This window comes from Leptonychotes weddellii, chromosome 3, assembly GCF_054177405.1.
Source record: "Leptonychotes weddellii isolate Sample4059 chromosome 3, ASM5417740v2, whole genome shotgun sequence".
Classification (NCBI taxonomy): domain Eukaryota; kingdom Metazoa; phylum Chordata; class Mammalia; order Carnivora; family Phocidae; genus Leptonychotes; species Leptonychotes weddellii.
In genome coordinates, this window is record NC_138371.1 from 123,901,079 (window position 1) to 123,925,328 (window position 24,250).

Consider the following 24,250-nt stretch of genomic DNA (forward strand, 5'->3'; position numbering starts at 1 on the left):
AAAAAAAAGATAGCAGAAGAGGAAAAAATGAAGGGGGGAGGAATCAGAGGGGGAGATGAACCATGAGAGACTATGGACTCCAAGAAACAAACTGAGGGTTCTAGAGGTGAGGAGGGTGGGGGGATGGGTTAGCCTGGTGATGGGTATTAAATAGGGCACGTACTGCATGGAGCACTGGGTGTTATACGCAAACAATGAATCATGGAACACTACATCAAAAACTAATGATGTAATGTATGGTGATTAACAAAATAAAAAAACTAAAAAAATTTCAAAGGAATTCAAGAGGAATTTAATCTACACATTAAAAAGGGACACTATGTTATACTATATGTTGGCTCATTTAAGTTAAAAAAAAAATAAGAAAAAGAAAGAGCACACTATGTTACAGGAAAAACTGACAAGAACCATCAACAGCAATACATTTCCAGGTAAGCTTACTGGACATAAAAAGCTGGAAAAAAAAAAAAAAAAGGCACCTGGGTGGCTCAATTGCTTATGCATCTGCCTTAGGCTCAGATCATGATCCTAGGGTCCTGGGGTCAAGTCCCACATCAGGTACTCTGTTCAGCAGGGAGTCTGCTTCTCCCTTTCCCTCTGCCCCTCCCCCCACTCATGCTTGCACACCTGCACTCCTGCACTCACTCTCATATAAAAATAAATTAAAAAGCTTAAAGGAATCAGAAGTCCTTTGAGCATTTGAACAGAAGGAATAAGACACTTAAAATGGTTAAAAAAAAAAAAAAAAGTTCACTGAACTCCTACTTCTACACAGCCATCTTCCACCAAAGATGGTAAGAACATACATGGTGTCCTTTTATTGGCAGTAGCCAAGACATGGAATAAGCCTAATTGTCCACTGATAGATAAATGGATGAAGAAAATGTGATATACACACAATGGAATACTATTCTGTCTTTAAGGAAATCCTGCCTTTTGGGATAGGTGCACCTGGAGGGCATGGTACTAAATGAAGTCAGTCAGATATAGGACAAATTCTAGATGATATTATTTATGTGAGGAATCTAAAATATTCAAAACACAGAAGCAGAAAGAATGATGGATGCCAGGAGCTGGGGGACTGTAGGGGGAGGAAAAAAGGGAGGTGTTAAAGGGTACAAACTTTCAGTTATGTAAAATAAGTCCTAGAGATCCACGATATGGCATAATGTCTATAGTTAATAGTATATTGCATACTTTAACATTAACATAAGATCTACCCTCTCAGTAAAGTACTCTTATCACAAAAAAAGAGGGCAGGAGGAAACTTGAATGTAATAGATATGTTTATGACAAATTGTGTTTATAGCTTCATAGATGTGTACTTATCTCCAAAGCCATCAAGTTGTATATAATAAATATGTACACTTTTATATGTCATTCATATCTGAATGAAGTGGTTAAAGAATTTATGTACAATGTTCAAGAAAATGACAAGAATCTTCGACGAAATGTTTAAGTATAAATACAGACATGTTTTTGAACTTTTAACACTCAGGGAATATAGTTCCATGAGTCCTTTTTGAAGAAACCCTAGAGAACAATCTTCAATCCACAAAGAGAAAACCATACAACTACGGCAAAATAGATGTTGGTAAGCATTCATCCCAAACAGATGTGGGGATTATGGTCACAAAATACGATTTAACATTATAAGCCTTAGAAATTCTTAGAAATGATACTAACAAAACCAGAAGGAAAAGCAGAAAAAAAGCAAAAAAAAAAGTTCAAAGTAATAAAAGCAGCTTATTTTATCTTCCTTTATAGGTTATTATTTAAAGCTCTTTAGTAAAGGTATACACAAATACTTAGAAGTCACAAGAGATGTAAAAAACCTTGATCACAGGCACAGATCTGCACATCCTGGGTGCTAAATTTTCACAATGCATTTAGTAAGTATTTTCTCCTAACAGGCTTTGACTTTTATGGCAAATGATCTAGAGAAAGACATTTGATTTTTGTTGAGAAGTTATCTGGAACCAAATCACTAAAACAGTTAAAATTAACACTGATGGAAATGGTGAAAGCAGAGAAACTCAAACTAAGGAATAAAGATATTCCAAGTGAACACCGGGGTTTTTAGTAGTTACAAAGATTGTGGGTTCCAAAAATTCCTACATTTTTTAAGCCTTGGAAGTTTATATACCTAAATGAAAACAATTTCAAAACTACAATATTTCATATATATTTATAAATTTCACTTAAATTTTTATTTAACAGTGAGGCACAAGTTTAACAACTGGTGGTTCATAAGATGTAAAAATATTAGAGCTAATTTAAAGAACCCTCTGTTTTGTTCAATTTTATCCTACATTTAGAAAGTTAATACCTATCCTCAAACTATTGCAAGAAAAAGGAATGCTTCCAAGTTTATTCTACAGAGCATAACCCTGATACCAAAACCAAAGACACCATAAAAAAAAGAATATTACAGACCAATAGCTCTGATCAGAGATGCAAAACCCTCATTAAAGTATTAGCAAATCAAATTCAATCCATTAAAAAATCATTCAGCACAATCAAGTTGGATTTCCGAAATGCAAGCATAGTTTGATATCCACTAATCAAAAAGATACACATTAACAACATGTGGGATAAAAATCGTATGATTTCAACAGATGCAGAAAAAGTATTTGACAAAATTCAACATCTGTTCATGAATTAAAGTCTCAAAGTGGTTTTAAAGAGAACCTATCTCAGTATAACAAAAGCTATCTATGACAAACAGCCAACATCTTAACAATAGTGAAAAACAGATCTTTTCTTGTAAGATTGGCAACAAAACAAGGATGTCCACTCTTACCACTTTTATTTCTTACTGGAAGTCCTAACAATAGCAGTCAGATGAGACAAAAGGCATCCAAATTTATATTAAGTAAAATTGCCCGTACTTGCAGATGATATGCTATATATCAAAAACTCTGAAGACTTCAGAGAATTAGAATAAATGCATTCAGTAAAGAGGCAGGATACGAAAATCAGTATACAAAAATCTGTTGTATTTCTATACATTAATAAACTGGCAGAGACAGAAATTAACATCCCATTTTTAGCTGCATCAAGAAGAATAAAATACCTAAGAATAAATTTAACCAGTAGGCAAAAGAACTATACTCTGAAAACTAAGACATGGATGCAAGAAATTGAAGATGAACACAAGTAAATGGGACTATAGGTCATGCTAATGAATTGGAAGAATGTTAAAATATCCAGTTTAACTACCCAAAACAATCTACAGGTTCAATGTAATCCCTATCAAATGCCAATAGTATTTTTCACAGAACTGGAATAATCCGACAGTTTGTATGGAACCACAAAAGGCCCTGAGTAGCCAAAGCTATCTTGCAAAAAAAAAGAACCAAGGTGAAGTTACCACACTCCCAGATTCAAACTATACCACAAAGCAAGAGTAACCAAAACAGTATAGTACTGGCACACACTATGAAATGGACATATTCCTAGAAACCTACAATCTTCCAAAACATAATCAGGAAGAAACAGAAAATCTGAACAGCATAATTACTGGTAACAAAATTAAACCTGTAAATAAAAAACTACTAAAAAATAAACGTCCATGAATTCAAAGGTGATTTCTACAGAAAATTTAAAGAAGAGTTACCTAGGGGCATAGGGGCACCTGGCTGGCTCAGTCAGAAGAGGATATGACTCTTGATCTCAGAGTCAGGAGTTTGAGCCCCATGTTGGGTGTAGAGGTAACTTAAAGAAAACTTAAAAAAAAAAAAAGAAAGAAGAGTTACCTATTCTCCTCAAACTATTCCAAAGCATATTCCTGATACCAAAACCAGACAAAGACACTACAAAACTACAGGCCAATATGCCTGATGAACATAGATGTAAAAATCCTCAAAATATTAGCAAATCACATTCAACAATATATTAAAGGATCATTCACCATGATCAAGTGGGATTTATTCCATGGATTCAAGGATGATTCAATATTCACAAATCAACATCATATACCACATAAACAAAGGATAAAAATCATGATCATCTCAATATATGCAGAAAAAGCATTTGATAAAATTCAACATCCATTTTTTTAATAAGTTCTCAAGAAAGTGAGTTTGGAATAAACCTACTTCAACATAATAAAGGTCATGCATGAAAAACTCTCAGCTATCATCCTCCTCAATGGGGAAAAGCATCTTTTCCTCTTAGATCAGGAACAAGGATGTCCACTCTCAGTACTTTTAAGTTAGTACAGGCATCCTAGCCACAGCAATCAGACAAGAAAAATAAGAGGCATCCAAACTGGTAAAAAGGAAAACTTTTACTATTTGCAAACAATACTTTGTGTAGAAAATCCCATGGATTCCACCAAAAAACTACTAGAATAAATAAATGCATTAAAGTTGCAGGATACAAATGAATACCCAGAAATTGGTCTCATTTCTTTACACTAATAACAAAATAGAAGAAAAATTAAAAGAACTGTGTTTATAACTGCACCAAGAGAATATCTAGGAATAAACTCAACCAGGTGAAAGACCCTTACTATAAAAGCCCTGAAACATTAAAAAATTGAGGATTACTCAAATAAAAACATATTCCATACTCATGGATTGGAAGAATGTTGTTACAATGTCCATACTACCCAAAGCAATCTATAGATTCAAAGCAATACCCATCAAAATACCAATACATTTTTTACAAAACTGGGAGAGATTATACTAAAATTTGTATGGAACAAAATAGACTAAATAACAAAAACGATCTTAAGAACAAAGCTAGAGAGGGCGGTGGGAGGATGGGTTAGCCTGGTGATAGGTATTAAAGAGGGCACGTTCTGCATGGAGCACTGGGTGTTATGCACAAGCAATGAATCATGGAACACTACATCTAAAACTAATGATGTAATGTATGGGGATTAACATAATAAAAAATTAAAAAAAAAAAAAAAAAAGAACAAAGCTAGAGGTACTACAATCCAAAACAGACAACAGTAATAAAAACAGTATGGTACTGGCACAAAAACAGACATAGATCAGTGATACAGAATAGAGACCCCCGAAATAAACCCACATTTATATTGTCAATTAATCTGTGACAAAGGCAGCATGAATATACACACCATGGGGAACAGAGTCTGTTCAGTAAATGGTGTTCAGAAAACAGGACAGCTACATTTGAAAGAATGAAACTGAAGCACTTTAACACCATAAAAATAAACTCAAAATGGATTAAAGACCTAAACATGACACCTGAAATCATAAAACTTCCAAAAACATAGGTAGTAATTTCTCTGGTGTTGGCCATAGCAACATTTTCCTTAATAGGTCTCCTAAGGCAATAGAAACAAAAGCCAAAATCAACTATTGGGACCACATGAAAATCTAATGCTTTTGCACAGCAAAAGAAACCATCAACAAAAAGGCTACATATTGAATGTGAGATGATATTTGCAAATGATATAACCAATAAGGGACTAATATCCACAATATAAAGAACTTCCATAATTCAACACCAAAACAAAAATGTGATTAAAAACTGGGCAGAGGACATGAATAGGCATTTTACCAAAGAGGACATACAGATGGCCAACAGATACATGCAAAGCTCAACATTACTCATCATCAGGGAAATGCAAATCATAACCACAATGAGGTATCATCTCACACAAGTCAGAATCGCTAGTATCTAAAAGACTTAGAAATAAATAATGTTGAGGATGTGGGAAAAAAAGGAACCCTCATCCACTGCTGGTGGGAATGTGAATTGGTACATCCACTGTATAAGACAGTATGGAGTTTCCTCATAAAACTAAAAATAGAAATACCTTATGATCCAATAATTCCACTACTAAGTATCTACCCAATGAAAATTAAAACACTAACTTAAAAATATATAAATCCATGTTTGCTGTAACATTATTTGCAATAACCAAGATGTGAAAGCAACCATAGCATCCTCTGACAAATGTCTAAGGAAGATGTGGTATGTATATACAATGGAATAGTATGCTGCCATAAAAAAGGATGAGATTGTTCCATTTTTGACAGTGTGGATGGGCCTACAGAGTATAATGCAAAGTAAAAAGTCAGAGAAAGACATACCATTATTTCACTCATATGTGGAATCTAAAATGATTTTTTTTAAAAAAAGGCAGAATCAGACTTATATACACAGAAAACTGATGGGTGCCAGACAGGAGGCGGGTGGGAGATAGACAAAATGGATAAAGGAGTGGGAGATACAGGCTTCCAGTTATGGAATAAGTCATGGAAATAAAAGGCAACATAAAGAATACATTCAATGATACTGTAATAGCATTGTATGGTCACAAATCTTAGCTACACTTGCTAATGCAGTATCATGTATAAACTTGTCAAAACACTATGTTGTACACCTGAAACTAATGTATCATTATAGGTCAACTATGCTAAAAAAAAAAAAAAAGCTTCAAAAGTGAAAAAAGCTATCTCATTCTATGAATGTGTCTTTTCTAAAAATCACTGAAATGCTTAGTAGTGCAATTGCTGGGCCCGACGGTAGCCCTATTTTTTAACTTCTTGAGGAACATCCATACTATTTTCCAGAGTGGCTGCATCAGCTTCCATTCCCACCAACAGCGTAAGAAGCTTTCCCTTTCTCCACATCCTTGCCAACACTTGTTGTGTTTCCTAACTTGTTAATTTTAGCCATTCTGACTACTGTGAAGTGGTATCTCATTGTGGTTTTGATTTGTATTTTCCTGATGCCAAGTGATGTGGAACTTTTTTTCACATGTCTGTTGGCCATTTGTAGGTCTTCTTTGGAGAAATGTCTGTTCATGTCTTCTGCCCATTTCTTGACTGCATTATTTGGTTTTTTGGGAGTTTGAGAAGTTCTTTATAGATCTTGGATACTAGCCCTTTATCTGCTATGTCATATTTGCTAGTATCTTCTCCCATTCCGTAGGTTGCCTTTCAAGTTTTGATGACTGCTTTCTTTGCTGTGCAGCAGCTTTTTATCTTGATGTTCATTTTTGATCTTGTTTCCCTTGCCTATAGAGATGTGTCTAGCAAGAAGTTGCTGTGGCCGAGATCACAGAGGTTGCTGCCTCTGTTCTCCTCTAGGATTTTGATGGATTCCTGTCTCACATTTAGGTCTTTCATCCATTTTGAGTTTATCTTTGTGTGTGGTGTAAGAAAATGGTCCAGTTTCATTCTTCTGCATGTGGCTGTCCAATTTTCCCAACACCATTTGTTGAAGAGGCTGTCTTTTTTCCATTGGATATTCTTTCCTGCTTTGTCAAAGATTAGTTGACCACAGAGTTGAGGGTCCATTTCTGGGCTCTCTAATCCGTTCCACTGACCTATTTGTTTTCATGCCAGTACCATACTGTCTTGATCACTACAGTTTTGTTATATAACTTGAAGTCCTGAATTGTGAGGTCCTCAGCTTTGGTTTTCTTTTTCAACATTCCTCAGGCTATTTGGGGTCTTTCCTGGTTCCATGCATAAGGGGTACCTGCACCCAATGTTCATAGCTGCAATGTCCACAATAGCCAAACTGTGGAAAGAGCCCAGATGTCCACTGACAGATCAATGGATAAAGAAGATGTGGTATATATGTACAATGAAATACTACTCAGCCATCAGAAAGGATGAATACTTAACATTTACATCGATGTGGATGGAACTGGAGGAGATTATGCTAAGTGAAATAAGTCAGAGAAAGACTATTATATGGTTTCATTCATATGTGGAATATAAGAAACAGTGCAGAGTATCATAAGGGAAGAGAGGGAAAACTTCATGGGAAGTCATCAGAGAGGAAGAAAAACCAGGAGAGACTCTAACTATAGGAAACAAACTGAGGGTTGCTGGAGAGGAGATGGGTAGAAGGATGGGGTAATTGGGTGATGGGCATTAAGGAGGGCACATGACAAGATGTGCATTGGGTGTTATACACAACCGATAAATTACTGAACACTACATCTGAAACTAATGATGTACTTATGTTGGCTAATTGAATTTAAAGATGCCAAAATAAAAAATAAAAATTACTGAAATGCAGTTATCCAATCTTCACTTTCATCTTTCTATTCTGAGAATTGACCTGCAATCCGGCAAACACACTAAGTATTTGGCTAAAGAATACAAAAATACTAATTCAAAGGGATACATGCACCCTAATGTTAATAGCAGCATTGTCTACAATAGCCAGATTATGGAAGTAGCTCAAGTGTCCATGGACTGATGAATGAATGCAATGGAATATTACTCAATAAAGAATAAAATCTAGCCCTCTGCAACAACCTGGCTGGAGCTAAAGTGTGCTATGCCAAGTAAAATTAGTCAGAGAAAGACAAATATCATATGATTTCACTCATATGTGGAATTTAAGCAACAAAACAAATGAGCAAAGGGGCGGGGGGGGGAAGAAGAATCAAAGCAAGAAACAGTCTCTTAACTATAGAAAACAAACTGATAGTTACAGGGAGATGGGTGGGTGGATGGGTTAAATAGGTGATGGGGATTAAGGAGGGGACTTGTTGCGATGAGCACCAGGTGATGCATGAAAGTGTTGAATCACTATATTGTACACCTGAAACTAATACTGCACTGTTGGTTAACTGGAATTTAACTAAAAGCTTAAAAATAAGAACAGTATAAAAATAAAAGGGACCTCACGAAAGTGAAAATTTGGCTTTTCTGATATACAGTTTTACTCCTGAGGAATCAACACTTCCTATTCACATTGACTAATCTGTGGTTATTGAACGCACTGGGATATAGAAGAAGTATATGGTCTACCCATTTTATTCTTCAAAATTCAGATGGAGAAGAGCTCTAACATGGGTCCAAACCAAGGGCACAATCAGGCCACAGTGCTAAAAGATACAGCCTTCACTGAAAGAAGCAAAGACATTAAAAATTTGTCCTCTGAGCAGTGAGCACTCATTTGTTTTGATGCATTTCCTCTCATAGGCTGTTTTCATAGTGCTTGTTCAGTAAAATTGGCCCGAAGAGTTTTTCTCCCTTGGAAATTACTTCAACTATAAGTCTCCCCATCCCCTACTACTCCCCCCACAAGGGTTAAGTTGGAAATGGAGTGGGCACAGAGGAGAGGTGCAACAGCTGTTAGGCAGGACTCTGATCACACAAATAGAACCCTCACAACCCATTCTGGATCACTACATACCCTAGTTAATTTGCCAGGAATAATCCTCCAACACATATCACAGACAGCTACCAGGGTGGCTGTATCCACAGTTGGTGCCAGAACAAAATTTGGGATCCTGCCTAAGTATCTTTGAGATACTTTTTACCCAATAGGCATCTGCAAAATTTTATAATTCTTTGGGATCAGCAAATATATTTGCCTCAATTAGTTCTGTTTTTCTTAATCTTTTTTATTTTTTAAACATTTATCCATTTAGAGAAAGAGAAAGAGCACACACATGAGTGGGGGGAGAGGCAGAAGGAGGAGGAGAGAAGCAGACTCCCTGCTGAGCAGGAAACCCCACACAGGCCAATCCCACAACCCTGAGATCACGACCTGATCTGAAATCAAGAGTCTGATGCCCAACCAACTGAGCCACCCAAGTACCCTGTGTTTTTTTCTTCTAAAAGGTTATCCTCTTGCCCTATAGTTAGTCTAAATAATGTATTTATTTATCTCAAACTTAGGTCATGTCTGGTAGTAAGTTAGGTATTTCAGGAAATACACCTGGTAAGAATTTATCAAGTGGCCTCCTTGTGACTTGAAACAAAGTCAATGCCCTTTGATGCACCTCAGTATGACTCAGGTACCACAGCCAATCTGACTAAAACACAGCTAGAAATAGGTAAATCAAGTAAGACGTTCCACTAAGAGACTAGATAGTCTTTTTCCTAGTCTGAGCAGAAATCCTTATTTAGAAAGGGGTCCATTCCAAAGAGTCCCAATGAGGTGGTTAACCACATTGCCCTGATCGCTCTTTCCACAAGGATGGGCAGGTGGCAGGACCCAGACTGACCCAGTTCAAGTACTCCATTCTTCCAGCCACCTCGACTGGTTCATAGATAGGCATATGAACATCAGGTCCAATCAGGGTCTTCGCTGCATGTGATAAAGGGCTATCAGTTAAGTCCTTTTTCACAAGCTTAAATATTGGGAAAAAATGGCACTGTCAACAGCCATCTTTCCCAGCTACTTGAAGGAAGACATCTGAAGTAGAAAGAAAACCAAGTCAGCCCAGAGGAAAGCTAATTCTAGAGACAGAAATACAGTCTGCATCTTTTTAGCCCCTAGATCTTGCCATGTTTGAAGTACCAGTTCTATTCCTGGACTTGTCAGTTACATGCGACTCTCCTTTTGATGCTTCTTTGACTTAGATGTATGCCACTCGCCAATAAGATCTTGAACACTACAACTGCTATGCCTTCAAGGAACAAGCTATTTTTAAAAATCTCACCTTAAAGCCAGTGTATCCCAGTCATGGTATGGATATAAGATCATCCCTGGCTCTCTTCCTATGACCTTTAATCATTAAGTAATAAATAATTACCTTGTCATAAACTTAACATACATAAGGCTCAGAAAACTTATAAAATCCAAAATAAAAAATGACTAGAACTCCTTGGCCCAGATTGTTGTGACCATTTTAATGTGTTTCCTTTCAATTTAAAAAAGACATACAGGTTCCTAAAGGTAAGATAATATTCCAGAGGGGTCTTCCTATCCTACTCTTGTTTAACATTAACATGTGAGTAGTTTCCCACATAATGAAAGACTTTTCAAGTATATGACTCTCAAAAGCTTCTCATTAGTTCATTTGCTCTATTTTAAGAAAACCATGCCTCGTACCAGTCAGAATGACTAGTATCCAAAAGACAAGACATAACAAGCGTTGGTGAGGATGTGTAGAAAAAGGAACATTCGTGCACTGTTGCTGGGAATACAAATTGGTACAGCCACTCTGGAAAACAGTATGGAAGTTCAAGAAATTAAAAATAGGAATACTGTATGAGCCAGTACTTCCACTACTGGTTATCTACTCAAAAAATAATGGAAACACTGATTTGAGAAGATCTATACACCCCTCTATTGCAGCATCAACAATAGTCAACAAATGGAAGCAACTCAAGTGTCCATCAATAGATGGATAGTGTTACATATATACAAAGGAATATTACTCAGCCATAAAAAATGAGATCTTACATTTTCAATATGGGTGGACCTAAAGGTATAATGCTAAATCAAGTCAGTCAGAATGAGAAAGACAAATACCATAGGACTTTACTCATATGTGAGATCTCAGAAACAAAAACAAAAGTACAAAAAGACCATTAAATACAGAGAACAAACTGGTGGTTACCAGTGGGAAATGGGTGGGGAGTGGGTTGGGTGAAACAGATAAAGGATATTAAGAGTACACTTATGATGAGCACTGGGTAACATACAGAGTTTTTAAATCCTTCTGTTGTACACTGTATGTCATACTTCATTGTAAATAAATATTTTAAAAATGTTTTATTCCCTTGGCTCCCAGGACAACATATTCTGATTTTTCTCCTTCCTTATCACCCCCACCCCAGTGTCCTTGGCAGGTTCTTTCTCATCTCCCTCACCTCTAAATGTTGAGGTATCTCTGGGTTCAGTTCTCAGACTGCTTCTTACTCTCCTTCGATAGGATGACATTTCTTAAATATCTCATGACTTTCAATACCATCTATACACTCACAATATCCTAACTTATATCTGCAGCCTGGACCTCCCATTCTCCTCTGGATCCTTACATTCAACTGTGTTATAAGTCAGTTATTTGTTATATCTCCAGTTTAATGCACCCAAAACTGATCTGACATCTATCCAAAACTTGTATGCTAAATCCAATGGACTCAACTATGCTTTCATCTTAATAGACATCTCAATGCAGTAGACCTCAGGCTTTTTCTTGAAATCATTTTTTTCTTTTGGGTTCTAGGACACCAGACTCTCTTAGTTGCCTTACCATTTCTCAAAGGAATTTTTTTGCTGAATCTTCTACCTCTTTCAAACCTTTAAAATCCATCCCTTCTCTTCAAATCAACATCATTCCAGCAATTATCTCCTGCTTCTATTGCACTGTCCATTTCTCCCTTTCTTCTGGATCATTCCATCGTAAAACCATGTTATAATGTATCCTATCTTGAAAAATCCTCTTTGCTTCTTATCCCATCAGGTATAACTCCATTTGTTTTCCAAGAAAAATCCTCAAAGTAATTGTCTACACTGTCTACACTTACCACTTCTTCCTATTCCTTTTTCTTTTATCTATGTTGTTGAGCTCTTACCTCAACTGTTTTTTTTATGTTACGTTAATCACCATACATCATTAGTTTTTGATGTAGTGTTCCATGATTCATTGTTTGCATATAACACCCAGTGCTCCATGCAGAACGTGCCTTCTTTAAAACCCGTCACCAGGCTAACCCATCCCCCCACCCCTCTCCCCTCTAGAACCCTCAGTTTGTTTTTCAGAGTCCATAGTCTCCCATGGTTCTCCGCTCCCCCTCCGATTTCCACCCCTTCATTCTAATCAAAGCCAAAAGCTTCCATTTTGACAAACATGATGGTCCTTTCTTATTTCTCACACTCAGCTCATCAGGAGTGTTTGACAGTTGAGTACATTCCCCCCGCCACTGTCTTTCTCTACCGGACTTCTGGGATACAACTCTGTGTCCCTCCTTACTCACTGGCTGCTCCTTCTCCTTCTGCTTGAGTAGTTCCCTCTAGATTTCCCCAACCTCAAAATACTGGAGTACTCCAGGGCCCATTCCTCAAACCTCTTTTCCTTTCTCTATTTCCACTCACTCCCCCTAGATGATCTCACCCAGTTTCACACTTTATATACCACCAACATGCCATTGATCACCAAGTTTATACCTCCTCCCTACACCCCTGTACTCCTACTTGTTACCACCAACTACTTAAGTGCATGAATTAAGGCAAGAGTATAGCACTCAAAGGTTGTCTGTTATTTTTATGAGTATTGTTAAACTGAATACCCCATGAGAAGATTTAAAAGAGTCAGTAGCTAATTCCAAGTAGTTGCTTCTTTTGACACAAGTCAATGGTGTAAGAGAAGGCAGTTTAAAGCCTTGTTTTCCAGGCATGCAGTGATCAAGCAATCTGGTTTGTTCCAAACCTGAGAACTGGAACATCCAAAGGAAGGAATGGATTATTTATCATTTGGGAAATCTTCTATGAAAATTTGTTCTCGTTCTCAGACTATTAATAAGATTTGGACAGCATAAATCTCAGGGACATATTCTTAAAAAAGAACATGGAGTTTAAGAATTCCATGCAGCCATTTCAAAATAAAATCAGATATAGGCCACTGAGCAGAGGTAAAGGTCGGCATGGTCTTGAAAAGAAACCTAAAAAGAACAGACCAAGGATCTAGTCCATGTTTCTTTGAACAAGAGAAAATAAATTATTTCCCAAATATCCAGGCCACATAACAGTTTTTCAGACTACAATCCATAGAAAGTTTATGCACAGCAACATGGGTAAATCTCACAAACATATTATTGAGCAAAAGAAGCCAGAACCAAAATGAGTATATACTACATGCTTCCATTTAAATCAAGGTTAGACGAACATGAGAGAACTTCTACAAGCGTGAGTGGCTATCTTGATTTGGGGGATGGTTATACAGGTGTATAGTTGTCAAAACTTGAACTATATACTTGATATCTTCACACTTTAAGTTGGGTTACATTTTACATTCATTACATTAATAAAAGGGTCCTGAAATCAGTGTTCTAGGGCATAGATGGGGAGTGAGCAAGTTAAGGTCAACAAATTTCTTCACTGCACTCTCTCTCACCACATTTAGTATGTTAATATACACTGTAGATCTCTAAGAGGAGGCTATAGGATGCATTATGTTCCAGGCTTACTCGCTCAAGGAATTTCCTTCACACATATACTAACATCTGTAAGGTGCTAATGTTTCAGAAGCCACTAACTTTTAACTGGAAAAAAAAATTAAGGGCTACAAATATCACCACAGACATTAAAAAAAAAATCAACACCTGATTTAAGCAATTCTCTTAAACTGTTTGCAAAACATATCCCTAAAGAAAGTCCAATTGGGTACTCAAGAAACTGTGCCACAAATAACTTTCACTTTGGGGTTGTTGCCCTTAAATTCCCTACGGAAGTAGATAGTAAAACCAGTTGTCTTTTGAAGAACTTCTAGTTTCTAAGAATGTATTCATCAACATACAATAATTTTGTTTTCTATGAGACAATCAACTCATCCAGAGTGGCACTGAAGCATTAAAACACAGGTTTAAAAATATAGGCCTTAGGTTCCCCAGGAAGCCGACTCTGAGATAGACTTGTGTGTGGGAGATTGATTGCTGAGAACTCCAGACCAATACCTGCAGGGGAGTGAGAAAGGCAGGACTAGGGAGGGGGAGGAGATTAACTGTGATGCAGTCTCAACAAAGGCCTGGACAGATCCCATGGAAACTCTGGTACCAGGAGATCCTTCAGCAGTGTCCAGGCTTGAGGCAAGGAAGCCAGACTTTTGTATCCTCACAACAGACCAGTTCTATTCTGGCTGCTCTAGAGGAGATGCTTGACTATGGGGAAGGTGGCCTCTTTGGCTGAGGGTAATTTTCATAGCGAGAATCGGCTGAGAGCCATCAGTCATCAACACTTCCAGCTGCAGGGAAAATGAGTGTCTGTCCAGAAGGGGGAGCTGAGCTGCACACCAGTGTTCACTACAGCAGGAAATGTACATCCCTCTTCGAAACTCGAGAGTGTCTGACCTCCAAGAAACCATTCCTACCAAATCTAACTCCCATGCTATTAATAGACAAGCTCTGTTTAACTATTAGTAGCTAGAGGTCTGATTTTTTAACATATTCCTTTGTCCTGAACAAGTATTCATAAAACTACAAATAATCTCCAATGGCTACTAACAAAATTATTTCACAATATAAACCATACAGCAAGGAATTCATTGACTAGCTTTGTCATGATTGGAAACCTGGCTGTCCATGAAGACCTCAAGCCTGAGAACATCAGATTTCTCCAAGAAAAACACAGCAAGCCATAAAAATTTATCAAAAAGCCTTAATTTTCTAACAGAATTTTTAACATTTCCCTTTGCCCTCTTTAATAAAATTTGGTATCCCATTGCACAAATAAAAAAGGAAGTAGGGTTGTTTCTCCCTGACTATGCTTTTTAATATAGGCTGTCAACTCATTTATTCTTTCAAAATGCATTTACTGAGAACCTGCCATTAGGAGATACCATGCTTGGTCTTGTAGGTAGAGAGAGGACTAAGAAGTCCACCGTCTAATACAGACAGACATGTAAGTTATCAGTCACACATTTCATTCAACAAACAGAACTAAGCACTATGTGTATTACCATTAACAAGACAAATGTTGTCTTTGCCTACATGCAAGGTGAGACCTGATAGAATAGAAAGCTTCTGAAGGTACCATGGTCTTTGCCTACACTGGGGAAGGAGAGCCATGGAAAGTGGATATCTGTAAACCAAGGATTAGCCTTTACAGAGCACTCACGTTTACACATGCCTGGTACATTTCAACTCTCAATCAATCCTCTCATGTAGGTATTACCTTTATTTAACAGATAAGGAAATTAAGGCACAGAGATGAAGCAGTTTAGTCAAGGTCACCCAGGTGGTGAGTGGCAGGAATGGGATTCAGAGGACTTACCTTTAGAACTGAGCCTTGACAACTGAGTAGAAATTTGCCAGATGGATACTAAGAGGGGGTGGTGAGAGCATTCCAGACACAGGGAACTACAAGTACAAATGCTTTAAAATTATCAACCTGCAAGTTCGTCTGCATGTAGCCTGCTTATAGAAGAAAACAGGAGTCTAGGCTGGGAAGCGGGAGCAGATAGACAAAGTGAGGGACAAAGATGGAAGCTGTGTCCCATTCAAGGGAGGGGCTAAAGGAATGGAAGCACAAATTGATTACAGTGACGTCAATTTTGTTTTAATAACAGGATTTTTTTTTTTAAAGATTTTATTTATTTGACAGAGACAGAGACAGAGAGAGCAGGAACACAAGCAGCGGGAGTGGGAGAGGGAGAGCAGGCTTCCCGCCGAGGAGGGAGTCCAATGTGGGACTCGATCCCAGGATCCTGGGATCATGACCTGAGCCGAAGGCAGACGCTTAACGACTGAGCCACCAAGGCGCCCAACATCAAACGGGATTAATAAAAATGGCTAACATAAAGAGCATCCTATAAACATGTGGGTTTAAGTATTTATATGCATGACCCCATTTTAGTTTCACTACCACCTTGAGGGAGGTACTACTATTATTCCACTTACAAGAGAATACAGAGTCTTAAGGAAGACAGCTCGATTGTCCAGGGTTCTACTGTTGGACTTAGAGAGCTGGGATTCAAAACTAAGGAGCTGTAATCCAGAGCCTGGGCTTTCAGCTGCCTGCTCAAGATGCACAGCAATCATACTCTCCTCCAAGAGATGGCACAAAGGGCAAATTCCCACGAGGGAGATGCTCTAGCCCAGATGACAGGTAAGATGTGGGCTGGAGGATAGGAAATCTGTGTACACGCAAGTGGCACTAGAGACTAAAATCTGGCAGCAAGAACGAAGGCAGAGTCTTGGCTAACAGCCAGTTGTCTGAAGAGATGCTGATTCCATTGACCGAGAGAATGGGTGGAGATAAGCACCAAGAAGCAGGCAGGGGGATGGGAGAAAGATGCAGAGGTCAAGGTCTTCTAGAGCACAGATGAAGGTCTCAGTAGGCAACTGAATTTTTAGGTCAAGAGCTGAGAAAAATCACCTGCTAAGAAGGTACCAATTTGTCCAAAGACATGTTGAAAGCACACAAGTAACAGAACTTGTCTAGGGAGAATGTGAAAATAAAGGAAACCCCCCACTCTTCAGGGAAGAATCCTTTTTTCATCTAAAAATAAAGAGATCTAGTGTGTATACATATATACAACTTATGTATCTGCCACATAGCTGCAGTCTTTAGAAACCTGAGAAGGGTTTTTTTTTTTTTTTTAAACAAAGAAGGCAGGAGGTCTTTAAAATGCTCTCTGAAAAACTTCTCTTCCACATGTGAGGTTTTGAATTACTTCTAGGTAAGTTTATTTCTGGAGAAAATAAGTTAGTTGAATGGTGCATGCTTTTAATAAGTAAAACTACTACTAATAGCTCGAGTACCACCCAGGAGGTGCTTGGCCACTCTGAGCCCAAGTCGCTGGCGTCGGTAACTGCACTTCAGGCATAAGCACTATGGGCTCTGGGTGGAAGTTCTGCATGCTTCCAGCGCTCCCGGGATATGCCATTTCCTAGCCTTATTTATGTGCTCTCTTCACACTAAGAACCTCACAGCACAGCTTACCTGCCTTAGCCATCTGCATAAAAGGGGATTTCTAACGTAACAAAACTTCCCAATGTTGACGTGTGAGGGGAAAAAAGGAGAGAGAGAGAAACAAGGGAAAAAACAATCCAGCGTGTTTGGTCCGCCCTCCCTGGCTGTTACTACCTTGCAGTTTATGACATACAGATAGAGGGAGGTCTGGGGAAGTGAAGGAGGCAGCCCGAGAGCCGGTCCATTCCCGTGGAAACCACGAGTCCTTTAGCACAGGCAGCTAGCTCTCCCTACTTTCCTGAGGGATTTCTTTTGTGTGACTTGGAGAGGGGCTCATGAATGATTTCTGAACGTGTGCCTCGCTCAGGCAAGCCGCACAGGGAGGGAGTAACCCAGCCGAGTGGGGGCAGAGCCAGCAAACACAGACCGCGCAGGGCTGGAAGTGGCTCTACTCTTGCATGCAGTTTTTGAAGTCAGCAAAACAGAAATCAAATTACTCTATTATGCCTGTGGACACTCGAGAAGAAGGGACTCTACCCTGGCTTAATTACCATGGGAGATGCAGCAAGTCACAGAACAGCAAAGTATGTCTCACGTGTGGACCCTGAAGACAAATGTAAGTTCTCACGCTGCTGTATTTTATTTCTGTGTTAATTTTCTTTCTGGCTTGAAATCACGCTTGGCCAAAACGTTACCATTTCAATGAGAATTTCTAGTGTGGAAAGTTGTTGGCTAATCTTTGCTTAAGACTTTTCTTCTATTAACTAAGCATAATGCAAATGGAAATTCCCGACAGCAACTATGGCAATTCAGCCTAGAGACTGAGAACTCTAACCCCAAGTACATCCAATTACTATGGGATTAACACTGGATGTATTTTTAATTGACTTTCTTCATGTAGAATGCATACCACCCCACTGTTTTTGGATTGCATGCTGCTTTAATACCGCTGTGGCTAAACTACTGTGATCGACATAACCAACAGAATGAGATAGAGCTCAATGAGATTCCTGGTAATTACAAAACTTTTCTGGCCAGGATCACATTTTTCTCCCTGAATGCTCAAAACTCCGCAACTGCTAGGTTAAAAAGTTCATTCTGCTTTTTTTGACCTTGCTTTGAAGAAAAACAAAGAAAGAAACTAAGCAAGACTCCACTAACACCATGAAGGAAGGAGATACAAAGAGCCACTGCAGTTCAGCTCCCATTGTAATAATGAGAGAAAAAAGGCAACCAAAGGAGCTCAGCATGTATACCGGCTTCAGTGTGACCAAGCGTGGGGACAGAAAGATGGATGGCGAGCTGAGGCTATAACTTGTTAGTTTTTCTTTACTTCATCTGCTACAAATTCCGGCTTAGAAATGGATATTCTTTTTGAGGAAAATGCTTCTTTGAGCTCAACTACAAACTCCTTAATGCAATTAAATGAGGACCCAAGGCTCTACATCAATGACTTTAACTCCGGAGAAGCTAACACTTCAGACGCATTTAACTGGACAGTGGACTCGGAAAATCGAACCAACCTTTCCTGTGAGGGCTGTCTCTCACCACCATGCTTCTCCTTACTTCATCTCCAGGAAAAAAACTGGTCTGCTTTGTTGACAGCTGTAGTGATTATTCTAACCATTGCTGGAAACATACTCGTCATCATGGCAGTGTCCCTAGAGAAAAAGCTGCAGAACGCCACCAACTATTTCCTGATGTCACTTGCCATAGCCGATATGCTGCTGGGTTTCCTTGTCATGCCCGTGTCCATGCTAACCATCCTGTATGGTGAGTGGCATTAGCCTCCCAGCTGCACCCACACGGAATAGACAGCATGTGCATGTTATGAGCAGATGAGCTGGGGCTCAAGGGAAAACTAAACACAAGGGTTTATTTATAGACAAGGGTCTACCATGGTACACTAGTTAAATCTTAAAGTGAGCTTTCACATATTAAGAGATCAAACCACCTATTATCCTTGGAGAGTTTTGTGCTTTGAAACACGTACATTTTATGTAGTCCCTTTAAATGCCCCCCAATACAGTCATAAAGCAGTAATTTAGCTGTCATTCTGAATCCACTTGATTTTCGCTTCTATATATTCCCAAATATTCCAGCCTTCAGGACACAACACAGTTTTATCTTTGTCACACAGTTTTCAGCACCTCTAATGGAGTAGTAAAACCTTCCCAATTACCTTGGAACATGTGCAGGGAGAACATTAGTGGTACAGTGGGTTTAATGTTAAAATATGCAGATTCTGCCTTCAAATAAATGAATTACTGCAGTTTCAATTGTTCCCTACCCCAGAGAAGCTAATTTGGAAGTGTGCCTTTGAATTATACCCTCAACTCTTTAAAAATACATATACATCAACTCCTCCAGTCTTGTTTGGAGAAGGGTAGAAAACAAATGGAAGACATTAATCTCGATTTCTTCAACAGTTTGAGAGAGTCAACCCCCTTAGCAAGTCAGCAAACACTGGGAGGGCTTCGGCAGGAAGCAGAATGTGATGCTCTTTTCAAATTATGAGTAATACAGCTGGATTTCTTTTAAAAAAAAAAAAAAAAAAAGAGTATTTAGGCTGCTGACACAGCACATAGCAATCACCCAGAGCTAGAAATACATTATGATCTTTGTAAACGGGGATTTTCTGGCCAAGTCTTAAGGGCTAAAATTATATACAACATATATTACCCCAGCGCTGAGGGGTATGGAGGAGGAAGGAGATGGGCAATGAAGAACAGGTGCTGGTTTGCACGGGGTCGATACTGCTCCTTGCAAGGCCAACCTCCGTTTGACCACTCAAATGTCACACCAAGATGATTTCATCAAATTTGCTCGTCATTTCCCAGACAGGCTGCAGAGGTTCTCGCTTCCTAAGACCCGACCCCCGCCTCAAAGGCAAACTCCGGGAGTGATGCAGGGCTCCCAGAGGTCCTGACAGGGAACCAAAACCACTGCCAGAGGCGGGGGTGACCCCAGTTGCAGGTGGGGAGCAGGCACCCTTGAGCTGGGTTAAGAAGGTAGGACCTGGCCGCTACCTCCCGCTCGGGGTGCAACGGCGCCCCCTGGCGGCGGCCGCTCCGCACGCAGCCAGTTCCAGCCAGAGTTGCAACTCTCCCTGGACCGGTCCTCTCTCACCCCACAGAGTAAGGAAATGCCCCCTCCCTATCCCTGCTTCGGAAACCAGACTGTGGCCCGACCTCGGCTGCCTCTTTGCAGAGGAAACTCCAAGGGCCAACATCAGTTTCGACCAGGCAGAGTGTGACTTGAAGTTAGGCTTGTATCCTGCACCCTTTACTTTCCTCATTATAGGTGGTGGCATTTTGGTAGAGTATACTTGCAAATGTGGAACTTGTTCGGCTTTGTCGGTCTGGACTATTGTAAAGAAAAGGAGATCTTTATGATTGCCTTTTCCCTCGTACTCAGATGTAATATCGCTTATACAGTTACCAAAGCTAATTTGGGTTTATATAACCATTTGATTCCTTTTAAAACAAAAACAGGAACTTAGAATATGCATTAAGGGCCTCCTGCAGTGCTCTTCATTTGGGGATCATCAGGAGAGCTCTGGAACACTTTATTTGGGGCCCACCTCCTCCTACCCTCGCTGAGCACCAAGACCTAGAGAAAAAGCTCTCCGGCTGAGTCTCAAGTGCAGCCAGGGCTGACAACCACTGCTGTAAGCAGCTGTTGCCAAAGTGTTATCCCTGGACCAGCAGCACCACCTGGAAACTTGTTAGAAATGGCAATTCTCCTGCCCTGTTGCAGTCACAAAATCAGCACCTCCAGGTGGGGTCCAGCAGTACCATTTTAAGACCCTACCTCGGAGACTCTGAGGCTCGCTAAAGTTTGAGAACCACTGCCCTGAAACACTCATCAGGACAAGAATGCCATGCTTTTCTGCGTTATTTCCCCCCCCGAACACACACACACCCCAAATTTGAGTTGAACCCCTAAAGCAATTATCTTTCATTTTTCCAAAAAATATTCTCCATCTGGACTTGTTAATCATTTATTCATTCACACCAACAGCATTTATTGAGAGACCACTAAATGACATCACTGTGCAAGACTGAGCAGTTATAGTGATTAAGAGGTGGGCTAAACCTCAGGGAACCCAAAGGATGTCAAAGATGTGAACAAGTAAAGGCAGTGTCCTATAAGAGGCGCTTTAATAGAGGAGCTCCAACGACATCGAGGCTTCTAACTCATTAAAAACAAAGAAAAAAGGTAGATGTCGTTAGGGGACACACAGCAAGAGAAACCCTGAAGACAACCCAAGCTTACTACAACACACTGGCATAGGATTCCAACCACAAGAAATTTCTAAACCCTGTGTTCATCAGCTAGTAGGATCTTACCGTTGTTCAGTAGTTGTTCTTAGGCTTTTTAAAATCTTGAAAATATCTGATGTTGCCCTTTGCAACTTCCCGTACCGCTCCCCCTACCCCCCAAATGGAAACACTTCTGGCAGGGTCGGTTCCACACACCATGGGAGGCCTGATAGCCCTTATTAACGCTAACCTTCTGCATCCCAGGTTACCGGTGGCCTCTGCCTAGCAAGCTCTGTGCGGTCTGGATTTACCTGGACGTGCTCTTCTCCACGGCTTCCATCATGCACCTCTGTGCCATCTCACTAGACCGCTACGTTGCCATCCAGAACCCCATCCATCATAGCCGATTCAACTCCAGAACAAAGGCCTTTCTGAAAATAATTGCTGTTTGGACCATATCAGTGGGTAAGTGGGTATAGGGTTTCGGGGGCTTATTTGAAATAACTGATGACTTCCAAAGAGACTTGTTCTGTTTTGTTGCACGGAAACCTGACACCCTGACTCTATGGGGGTTTTGTTATTGTCCTCTCTAGGTTGTAACGTAGTAATTATCAGATTTGCTTTAGGAAGAAAAAGTATTAATGTCACTGGCTGACAATGTAAGTTTGCACAGTTAAGAACATATGTACCTAAAGAGCCAAAATTAGAAATAACTGTGCCATAGCCCCTTCCAAATGCTTTTTCCGCATCTCACACTTTCAAATTCACTACTCTAAATCTTGAGCTTCCCCAGAAACCCCCCCCATTTATCATCACTGGACTTGTTACCAGTTTAAGACGGCAGATCCCCATGCTGGAGAATACACAGCTTCCGGAGGTTGGAGAAAGGTACCAGGTGCTGTAACTCAGAGGCAGAAGGTGAGGACAGAGGAAGGTGGCAGGACTAGCTCAGGGGCAAGGCATTTCCGCCTGCCCAGTGCCTCAGTAACTCCTCTTGTTAGGTCACCGCACACAAGATTTCAACCCACTTCACTTGCTTTGATTACACATTCACCTCTCATCAGTATCAATCTCCTGTCACGCACACTCAACAGGCAGGAAAGCCCAGGTAATGGGAGCCAAAGGGGCAGCTCCCAGGTAGTTAAGTCAATGGCACCTGTCACCTCAGCAGGCTTGGTTTGTAACCAAAAATTCCCTGGGATTTGTTTTAAGGTTACAAAGCTTTTCAGGCAAGAACACTGCACCTGCTTATGGCCACATAGGTTCCAGCATCTGCTAACATGAGAGAGACTGTGGGATTTGATGGCAGGCTTGATACCAAAAACTTGAGTCTTTATAATAAAAATCCAAGTTAGTAGCAAAAGCAGTAAGATATTTTGTGTTTTTCAGTTCCTATTCCTTGCCTTGCTGCTAAAGATGTCCTCTGCAGAGTAGGCAACTCCATTTTACAGATGAACAAACGGGGGTTCAAGTGAAATGACCCGAAAAGACCCCACAGCTAGGAAATAGGACAGTGCCAATTTTATGATGGAAATGTTAACAAATTACATTTGCAGGATTTTCAAAGTTTTGAAGGGTCTTACCTGGTTTCCATTTTAAACTTCCTAGTACAGGTTGAGGTGGATAGAAGAGATTATGCTTATTTGATCAGTTAGGGAACCAGAGCATAGAGAGGTTTTGGGGCTTGCTGGATCAGCTCTCCAACTAGTGACTGGGCTAGGACTCCAAACTTCTGGCACCAAGCCATGCACTTACTGCTGCATGACCACTTTCTTTAGGAAACCATTTTTGCTCCCCCCCCCCAAAAAAAATGCAGCTTGTGGTTTCTGGGCCCATGTAATCTTAGACTCTTATTAGGAGCAAGAGAATGAAGGACTAGTGGCTCTCCATCCCAGCTGCACCTAAGAACCCCTGTGGAGCACTGTGATTTAATTGGTCCATGGTAGGGTGACTAAGGTGCAACCAGGGTTGAGGACCACTGAAACACATGTGATTAGCAAAGGTGGCCAATAATGCAAACAAAGCAAATCATGCTATAGTCAGGTTTATTCTAGTTTTACCTTTGTACGCAGTCCCATTGGTGAGACAGATGCTGGGAGCATCACCCGTCTTTTACCTTCTGCCATACTGACACCCCTTGCCCCATCCTAGTAAAGCTCAATAGCACTAGGCTATTTCTGGGCTGTTTCAGAGCAAAGACAACCAACCCACAATGTTTAAAGCATCTTACAGAAAATAAACTGTAGATAAGGTGCACAGAATGACATCACTCCATTCAGCTATCAGTCCAGAAGACAGGCAGGATGGAATGGTTGTGGGGGTGCTAGGGAGAGCTATCAATTTGGCCATACTTACAACATAGCTACTATGTGCTTAGTACTAAATATATCTAAGATGAGTAAGATCTGTATTTGGAGGCCTCCAACAATGTGGTGGAGGAAGGCAAATAAGGAAACAAAAGAGCTAAGGTGGGGCGCCTGGGTGGCTCAGTCGTTAAGCGTCTGCCTTCGGCTCAGGTCATGATCCCAGGGTCCTGGGATCGAGCCCCGCATCGGGCTCCCTGCTCCGCGGGAAGCCTGCTTCTCCCTCTCCTATTCCCCCTGCTTGTATTCCCTCTCTCGCTGTGTCTCTGTCAAATAAATAAATAAAATCTTTAAAAAAAAAAAAAA

At 40.0% G+C, this 24,250-nt stretch overlaps 1 protein-coding gene and 1 long non-coding RNA gene across 4 annotated transcripts in view; one reads left to right on the forward strand and one right to left on the reverse strand.

Moving 5' to 3' along the window:
* LOC145720640 (uncharacterized) overlaps positions 1 to 24,250 on the reverse strand; it is a 387,352-nt gene that overhangs the window by 333,265 nt on the left and 29,837 nt on the right. The window lies entirely within an intron of this gene.
* HTR2A (5-hydroxytryptamine receptor 2A) overlaps positions 17,051 to 24,250 on the forward strand; it is a 56,590-nt gene continuing 49,390 nt past the window's right edge. Inside the window, exons 1-2 of one of the 2 annotated variants that reach the window (XM_081814917.1) lie at positions 17,051 to 17,932; positions 21,846 to 22,046. In XM_081814917.1, coding sequence (XP_081671043.1) covers positions 17,869 to 17,932; positions 21,846 to 22,046 — 265 coding nt within the window. In that variant the 5' untranslated portion in view covers positions 17,051 to 17,868. Of the gene's footprint in view, positions 19,090 to 21,845; positions 22,047 to 24,250 lie in introns of both variants that reach the window. The other variant, XM_081814916.1, reaches the window with a different exon arrangement.